At 34.7% G+C, this 9,963-nt stretch overlaps 1 protein-coding gene across 1 annotated transcript; it reads left to right on the top strand.

Moving 5' to 3' along the window:
• The first annotated feature begins 6,110 nt into the window (after positions 1 to 6,110).
• LOC144572819 (transcription factor JUNGBRUNNEN 1-like) lies at positions 6,111 to 8,981 on the top strand. The gene is made up of 3 exons (XM_078322493.1): positions 6,111 to 6,444; positions 7,447 to 7,748; positions 8,190 to 8,981. The coding sequence occupies exons 1-3, from the start codon at positions 6,252 to 6,254 to the stop codon at positions 8,598 to 8,600; spliced, it is 906 nt and encodes a 301-aa protein (XP_078178619.1). The 5' UTR covers positions 6,111 to 6,251; the 3' UTR covers positions 8,601 to 8,981.
• The last annotated feature ends 982 nt before the right edge of the window (positions 8,982 to 9,963 follow it).

Here is a 9,963-nt window from a genome sequence, read left to right as displayed (position 1 = left end):
GTTCTTATTTATACCATTTAAGGCACATAAACAATTTATATGTTTTAAAATCAGATATTATTTTCGGTCCATAAAGCAATTTGGTAACGTGACAAAGTTCCTTTTGGGCCAGCCATTAGGACACGTGAAAGGGGCTCCCAGGAAAGATTGGGGTCACGAGGACCGCTTAGACTCAATCTTTCCTAGACAGAACCATCTCTTTCTTGTGTGGAAATGACAGCTCTTACTCAGGTACTTTATTGCTTCATCACATTCTTCGATGAACTTTACTTATCCGAAGGTTTTCGAAAAGGCGAAAAACTTACACTAAATTTTGCCATTTCAAAAGCATAGAGTAATTTGGTAACGTGACAAAGTCCCCTTTGGGCCAGCTATCAGGACACGTAAACGAGGGTTAGACGAAAAGCCGAGACTTTTCTTGTCATTAACCTTGTCGTTTATGGGTGGAGATTAGCAGTTCTTACTTGGGTACTTTATTGCTTCATCACATTCTTAGATATACTCAAACGCAGTTGAAAGTTTTGAAAACGAAAACATAAAGAAAGCATAAAATCCTATTTTATCTTTCTCGGTCAGAAAACCGATCCAAGAAATGTAAAAGTTTACATTTCATAAGAAAGCATAAAGAAAGCTTAAATCTAATTTAACTTTCTTAGTCTGTAGAACCGATCCAAGAAAATCTCATTTCTAATCGGTTTTGGACTTAAGCTGCAAATGTAAGAATTAAACTGATATGCGGTATATGCATCTAATTTGCATAAGTTATAACTTTTAGAAAATCAATCAGCGGGAGAGCCTTGTGCTCTGATACCACTGTTGGGGTTTCCTCGGTGCGCTGACCGAAAACCCCTTTTAGGCTTAAGTTGCGGAATGACCGTAGAACAAAAATTTCTACAGCCAACTTAAGCTCAGGATTAAACGGGGTATGTCAGGAAACTTTCCAAGGCGGTCCACCTTCAGTATTCCTTTGGCATCAAAACCCAATTTAATCCTTTTACAGATCTACTCCATGATTGATTTCTAAAACTTTAATCTACTTACAAATTAAATAGATTAATATAACATATTTATACCTTGTTTCCAAATCACAGTTGGAATGCAGACCGAGCGAGTAGAGCCTCACCAGGGAAGGAATCGACTCGGAGTATCACACGTGTGATACCTCTATCGGTTATCCACCAGGACTAACCGGAGAGCGGTTTATTTCTTCTGCCAGAAATACCATAAACCGCGGAATTCTGCAAAAACACTATTCACAGGAATAAGACGAAAACCCGTAAACACGAATTTTCGGTTGCTCAGTTTCATCAATATGCAAAACTGACATACCGCTAAATTCGGTAAAATACTATTCATCGATCCCGTAAATATACTCCACAACAACCCGCAAGATTATACGTCAACTACGTATAACTTTCTTTTCTCAACCGAAACACTATTTGGGAGAGAAACCGAGAAAGAGAGAAAATACCGATTCGTTTCTGCACGAAAAGATACATGTGAATGTGCATATATATATATGTGAATATATCTTTCTCTCTCTACCCCTCCACCCCTATTTATAGTGTTTAGATTCGGTTGCAAAAGACCAAAATGCCCTCCAAGTTCGGCCTATTTACAAGATATGCCATTGACACCTCATCCTTTTATATGTGAAATGACCAAAATACCCCTTCCACACCCTTCCACATTCTTCTCCATGCTTCTACACATGCAAGGTGGCATAGGTGTGAAATGACCATTTTGCCCTTGTGGATAGGATTGATGACATGTCATCTGGATAGGATCAATGACGTGTCATGCGGATAAGCACGAATCTGAAAAGACCCGAATGCCCTCGGCCCGAACACAAATAATATTCGTATAATTATTCTGAACAATTATATATATATTTTTCTTTCGGTTATTTGTTTCGGTATCGATGACGTGTCATCTGGATAGGATCGATGACGTGTCATGCGGATAAGGACGAATCTGAAAAGACTCGAATGCCCTCGGCCCGAACACAAATAATATTCGTATAATTATTCTGAATAATTATATATATTTTTCTTGCGGTTATTTATTGTTTCGATAATTTATACAATGTGTCCTGCACATTTATAAATTAACCGGTTAACTTTTATACAACGTGTCATACACGTTTATAAATTAACCAATGTTTTTGCTTGTTATTTTTACATAACATTTATAATTTAATTATAACACGTATAATTAATTATAACCATCTTAATATTAATTATAATCAATTTATAATTAATCAGTAAGATTCTCCGAGTAGCTCCTATATGGTGTGACCCAATAGGATCTGTGTTATGTTGGTAAACAAAGTTAAAACTATTTTAACTTCTGTTAGTCATGGGTGGCATCTGGCAACACATCATGACCATCCAATTACACAGATGATGCTGTACTGTACAATATCACGATCCAGTAAACAATTTACTTGTGTCTGTTCTTCTGTCTCATAGCTATCAGATTAGTTTCAAGATAGATGTGTGTCATCCTTGCTAACTGAATCTTTTCTTGATCTTGAGCAGATTATCAAATATAATTACTCTTGTAATTATACCGCTAGCAGATAATCTAACTCTATCAAGGGGCCCAGTGATGCTATAGCTCGTATAGAGATACGAGGGACAAATAGTATTCTTGGTAAACTATCACTTCCTCAGCTAAGCTATACATATGGAAAAGCTACCGTTATGACTGCTTTTTACGGACAGCGGTGGATAACAATCACACATACATATTTCTCAGTGGGAACGATAAATACCTCATACTGTAGAACGTGACACTGAATGAAAACATAAATGACACGAACACAATTCTATTTAATGTTTCATTCGGGGTCTGTCAAATACCATGTTTCTAAAACATGTATCTATGTGATTAAAATGACATCTCGTGTCAGGTGGTTTGTAAAACTTAACCATCTTTTAATCCACATACTAACCTTATCGCGGTAATTAGTGTTCCTGCTAATTACCTTGGTCAGTGACCTTTTAAGAGTATATATCATCTATATTATGGAGTTTCACAATTTCAGTCATGAACTCGAAATGATCCATAAATTCAATAATACTCAAGGCAACAAAATGCTATATAAATAAACATTCAATTCATGAACAAAGCTTTATGATAAACTATCGTATTATTGACTTCTAGATTATTACAAACTAACAGTGGAAGGGTGTGGAAGGGGTATTTTGGTCATTTCACATATAAAAAGATGAGGTGTCAATGGCATACCTTGTAAATAGGCCGAACTTGGAGGGCATTTTGGTCTTTTGCAACCGACCCTAAACACTATAAATAGGGGTGGAGGGGTAGAGAGAAAATAACTAATTCATTCGTACGGGTTTCGTGTCGAAACAGATCGGTATTTTCTCTCTTTCTCGGTTTCTCTCCCAAATAGTGTTTCGGTTGAGAAAAGAAAGTTATACGTACTTGACGTATAATCTTGCGGGTTGTTGTGGAGTATATTTACGGGATCGATGAATAGTGTTTTACCGAATTTAGCGGTATGTCAGTTTTGCATATTGATGAAACTGAGCAACCGAAAATTCGTGTTTACGGGTTTTCGTCTTTTTCTCGTGAATAGTGTTTTTGCAGAATTCTGCGGTTTACGGTATTTCTGGCAGAAGAAATAAACCGCTCTCCGGTTAGTCCTGGTGGATAACCGATAGAGGTATCACACGTGTGATACTCCGAGTCGATTCCTTCCCTGGTGAGGCTCTACTCGCTCGGTCTGCATTCCAACTGTGATTTGGAAACAAGGTATAAATATGTTATATTAATCTATTTAATTGGTAAGTAGATTAAAGTTTTAGAAATCAATCATGGAGTAGATCTGTAAAAGAATTAAATTGGGTTTTGATGCCAAAGGAATACTGAAGGTGGACCGCCTTGGAAAGTTTCCTGACATACCCCGTTTAATCCTGAGCTTAAGTTGGCCGTAGAAATTTTTGTTCTACGGTCATTCCGCAACTTAAGCCTAAACGGGTTTTTGATTAGCACCGTAAAACCCCAACACTTATTGTATTCTATATTATAAACTTTACATAATTTGCGAGCAATGGGATTTTATCAGAGTAATTTAAACGTTGTTTTGAGTATATAGTCTGTGCACTGTACAAAGTCAAAACTGCTCTGTTAATGCCCGGGAGAACAAATATGCTACGTCGGTCCCATGCAATGGTGCAACATCCGTCAATTAAGTGCCAATGGAGTTCTCTTCATTTTATTTTTATTTGGTATTACAATGAAGCTTTTTTTTTCCAATATAATGAAGTGGAGAAAATATTGTAGTAATTATAAGTAGGAACTACGAAAAATCAAGTGTCTTTCAACGGTAACAAAATGTTTTTCTAGATTGGAGGGTTGAGATGAAAACTTATCCACAAGTCAAGGATCATTACCTCCGCCTTTTGACTTCAATTCAACTATATATCTCATATTTTATGTGACATCTTGTGAGTACATGTCTCTACTTTAAGTTTAAGGGGGAGAACCAAAGTGACAAATGAATTATTTGGGTTCGGCGAGATCAAAAATTCATGATTCGGGAATAATTCGGGTATAATTCGGGAATGATTCGGAATTATCCGGATCAGAAATCTCAGTCCTGCAAGGGAGCAAAAAAAATAATTATTCTTGGAAAAATTCGGGAAAAATTCGTGAATAATTCGGAAAATTCGGAAAAAGTTTGTAAAATTCGCGAATTATTCGGGTTTAATTTGGTCAAAGTTCAGTCAACCGAATAATTCGGCGTTCGGTTCGGCATCACCCCAAAAAAAAATTAAACGGATATAATTCGGATAGCTTGTCACTATGAGGCGAACTGACAAATTTTCTCCTCAAAATGTTTTTTTTTTTTTAACAATATGATATATTGTTATCATGAAAAATTACTTATCACATTATATAGTGGTTATGTTTTTCTAATATTAATGCAACTAATTTTTTGAATAAATTATTTCACATGTGAGTTTTTAGTGAGAGATCTTCATACTCAATTTATGTTTTTAGTTCTCGTTATTTTACAAACTCTAAGGAAAGCCTAAATTAAAATATAATTAATGTGCAATAAATTAAATATTTCTTAATTACATATATTTATTGAAATCATCTCTGTGTCACATGCAAATCATATTAGGATATAATTAATGGATTGTAGATACTTATTGATAATTCATCTATCAATTTCAAATATTTAGAGATTGATGCATGGCACTTAGCTCTTTTATAATAATTTATCAGTAAAAACAAAGTACGTTAAACAATCTTCTTAGTTACAAATCTAGTCCCTAACCAACAGGAAATAAATATGTTGCGATTCAAAGTTCGGGAATAGTAACCCTGAAATTTCTCCTTTTTCGAATCTAGACATCCAATATTTTCTGTGTATGTATCTCGAAACAGTTAATTTTTCTGTGCACGCATCTCGAAATAATTCGACAGCTGAATTCAAAAAAGCAGAAGTTTCATATTACTATTCACATGTATTGAAGGATAGCAGCAGATTCAGATCCTAACCAACAATAAATCAAAGATAATATCTACCATAGTGACAAAATATCCGAATTATATCCGAATTATACCCATTTAATTCTTTTTTGGGGTGATGCCGAACTGAACACCGAATTATTCGGTTGACCGAACTTTGACCGAATTAAACCCGAATAATTCTCGAATTTTACAAACTTTTTCCGAATTTTACGAATTATTCACAAATTATTCACAAATTTTTCCTGAATTTTTCCAAGAACAATTATTTTTTTGGTTTTTTTTTTTTTTTGCTCCCTTGCAAAACTGAGATTTCTGATCCGGATAATTCCGAATCATTCCCGAATTATACCCGAATCACGAATTTTTGATCTCGCCGAACCGAACCCGAATAATTCATTTGTCACTATGATATCTACAATATATGGCTGCCACAAAAGATCCCTTACGGACTTTGGAAATGGTCAACCTGGTGTGCAGAAGATAACATGTAGCATATCAAGAATATAAAAAACAGCAATTTCAACACCATTGACTAAGACCATGCACCAAAGATATTCAATTCAGTGACCTCATTTGTTGATTGTGCTATGATGAATATTAATTTAAACAGTGCAACTCTATACCTGTTTATAAGCCAGGTGACTCAACTACCAACCAGCATACCCTGTTTAAATAAAAGGGCCACAGGATCAGAAGGGATCGATAATTAATAACCAGTGCAAGCAACTAAGCAAGCACCTATGGAGAAGGAGAAACATAATGATTACAAAGGAGAAGAGGAAGACAGTGTTGTTTTGCCTGGGTTTCGGTTTCACCCTACAGACGAGGAGCTTGTCGGGTTTTATCTACAACGAAAGGTGGATAAGAAACCACTGAGTATAGAGATAATCAAACAAATCGACATCTACAAATATGATCCTTGGGATCTACCAAGTAAGTTTTCACTTTTCACACTGAAATTCAAATAGTTCTGGAATCAAACAAAGTGCTTCATGAAATGAGTGTTCCTAATCGAAATTGCTCGTTATACCTATGAAAAAGCTAATTCAATTGCCCATAGGATTTCCCAGTAAGCTTTTGAAAGATCTTTTCCAAATAATTTAGACTCTGCATTTTGAACCTTTGTTATTAATGCTGCTTCTTTTATGTGCTCTTTTGTTCCCGGTCTTTACATATGTTCTTTACTGAACTACGCAAATTTTTTTTTTTTTTAAAAAAAAGAGTAGTAACTTAATTCCTTCATTTTCTGGGAATAATAGCAGAAAACTTCCTTTGTATTTAATTTTCTATGTTCAAAACAAAATAAAGATTCAAAAAAATTATTTCCTTTTTTAATTTCAAATTAATTAACTTTGTATACATGTTTGTCCAATTAACTAGCAATTGGTGCAATATTAGTTGACAAGAGCATAGTCAGAACTAGATAAGCATGCATATTTTCTTTAAATTTTCATTCATCTTAATTATCGTGAATAAGCATTAATTTTTTCATTTTTTTTTACTTATGAAAAGTTAGTCATGCACGTCGTTGCTTAGCATAAATTAAGACGAGATTAGATATAAGAGTAATCAAATGCATTTATATAGAATAGTATGAGAACTATAATTCGTTAACCAGGCTGGTTAATTCAGATATAGCTTCTTGATTACTTCCACAAGTGTTGCAATATTAAACTAGACATTTCAATAGAGGAAAAAAGATTTATACATGTTGCACCAATTCTCGATTTACAGTCTTTCTTTTTTTTTCAAAAACAAATGCCTTTACTCTTATTTACAGCCCCATTATAGCTATGTTTTCCCCTAAATGAATATAACATATATAAGGGAATATACGAGAATATATAGGCCATGAAAAATACTATTGCTTGTTCCGACTTCAATGTCAGTTTACGACAATGACTTGAACAAATATATCTCTGATGGGAATTGCAGAAGCAAGTACAGTTGGAGGTGAGAAAGAATGGTATTTTTTTTGCCTTAGAGGAAGAAAATACAGAAACAGCATCAGGCCTAATCGGGTTACTGGATCTGGGTTTTGGAAAGCAACAGGAATAGACCGCCCGATATACTCTTCGGATTCAGGAAGTGTTGCATGTATTGGCCTAAAAAAATCACTGGTGTATTATAGAGGAAGTGCTGGTAAAGGTACCAAGACTGATTGGATGATGCACGAGTTTCGTTTGCCATCAAATCAAGATGAAAATGATACTTGTCCTCCTAGCATGCAAGAAGCAGTGAGTCTCTCTCTCTCTCTCTCTCTCTCTCTCTCTCTCACTCACACACACACTGACTCTGACTCATATGCATGCTGCATGTCTGGTTCAACGTAAATTAATGTAATATAAGTTGCATATATTTTAAACTTTGGTTACCGGAAACAAATGCATGTAACTAATTCTTAGGATCAATATGCACAATAATGTAGATGTACATTCATATATTTGCTGCACGTTGAGCTTTTATACAACTGTACTATTTAGATTTTAGATTAAATGGTAGTATGTAGTGTGGCATCCAAAACACAAATTTCCGACATTCCTTTTGATTTATATTTTACAGAAATGCATGGTAGGGAGTTCCATATACCGAGAAAAAACAAATAAGAAAACTGTTGTCATGCATATTGAAATATCTCTATGCCTTATAATATTTAAGCTTCGATTCTTTATTTCTAGGAGGTCTGGACCATTTGTAGGATCTTCAAGAGGAACACAACATATAAGAAGTATCAGCATGATCTAAAACAATCGTTCATCAGGAAAAGCCAAGCACATGAGCAGTCCACTTCCCAACAAACCAACAACAGCTCTGAATCCGATGCAAGAGACTCCTTTCTTCCCGGCACTAACCCTACTAATCAAATTTACATGCAAGATAGACTGCAACAAAACCACCTCCCCCTAGAATGGAACCAAATGCAGATGGCTCAGGCACAGGTTAGTTCTTCTCCGTGGATTCCTGGATTTCAGGATCCCGGTACAATGAATGAGCTATGGAAGGATGGAAATTGGGATGAGCTTGGAAGGATCATGGAGTACGTGAACGATTCGAACGCATTTTATGATCCTAGGTTATACCTTAATTAAGAATTTAAGATTAGCACACTTTGATGGTTTCTTCCTTTCTATAGTCCATGTCGTGTGTACCCTAACAAAAGTGCCTCTATATATAAAGCAAGAAAAATGTAATACATGGATACTGGTAGTCTGGTACTTCACAGTTTGCTTTACGCAAAAGCCTGAGTTTCTTCTTGGCTCATGTTTTTCTTCTCCAGAGAGATGCAACAGTTAAAAGGAGGATAGTTTATGCATCCTTTTCTTTTATTAAGAGAATAAAGGAGATGATATATATGCAATGGAAGGCATTTTTCATGTTTTATATAGAGGCATACAAGAAACTTTTAATTGTTAGAGTGTTAGTGATATCTAAAGCTTTTGTACGGGTACACATGATTTATTTTCCTTTTAGGGTACTATCATCTCTGGCCAACTTTTTGCTGATATTGGTGTCTGGTCGACACATCAGTGTTATAGTCTTATAGAATATAGATGCAGTGTTAATTTATAGATGCTGGCTTCACTTGTATATGACAGTTTCATGCAGAGGACGTCAGTGATGTAAATGACATAAAACATAGTATATGTGATTGTGATTGTGTACAATGGTTAGATTTTACTTCTTCAATTATGAATTTTTATATCTGCTATATGACAGTTGCATGTGCATCACCTTTTTTATGTAGCATATATATGTATTGTTCTAGGCTTCTAGCTCAATTAGATCCAAACGAAAAAAAAAGTCATGCTGTGACTTGGTCAATAAGGCACAAAATAGAAAGAAATTGCACTCTGAATTCCTTCCAGAAGTTTGAATTTTCAACCTTTTAAAAGGTGCATATATAAGAAAGCATACAACAATGTCAAACTGTTAATCTTGCTCATGAGACTTGGTCAATAATCAATATATATACACATAATTTCAAGGAGATACTTTGTTTATCGCACAGTACTTTTTATCTCGTTAAAAGCATTTTTGCCTTTTTACTTGTTCTACGGATCGAGAATATGAATATCACTTCATTATCAAAAGCAAATTTGTAGATAGATGAGCCTTATGCTTTTTTCATATAGAATCACTTTTTCTCTTTTGCCCAATTACTATGTAAATTGGCATCTCTGTTTCTGCATACGGGAAATTTTCTTAGGTTTGACAGAATGACAGTTTTATTTTTATAAAGCACTACAAAAGTATAAATATTATACTATTATGCTAAATAGTATAACATCAGTTAATCAAATAATTAATTAAAATATATAGAACCCCAACTGTCAATAGATCGCTAGATCACAACTAAATAATAAATCGCCGGTAATGACGTTCTATTGACAAAATCATTAAAATATACTCACGCCTATATTTCGTTCGCCGGGATTAAAAATGAGCACTAAT

The sequence above is a fragment of the Carex rostrata genome, chromosome 20 (genome assembly GCF_964058835.1).
Source record: "Carex rostrata chromosome 20, lpCarRost1.2, whole genome shotgun sequence".
Taxonomy (NCBI): domain Eukaryota; kingdom Viridiplantae; phylum Streptophyta; class Magnoliopsida; order Poales; family Cyperaceae; genus Carex; species Carex rostrata.
This window is presented reverse-complemented; position numbering and strand designations above follow the sequence as displayed.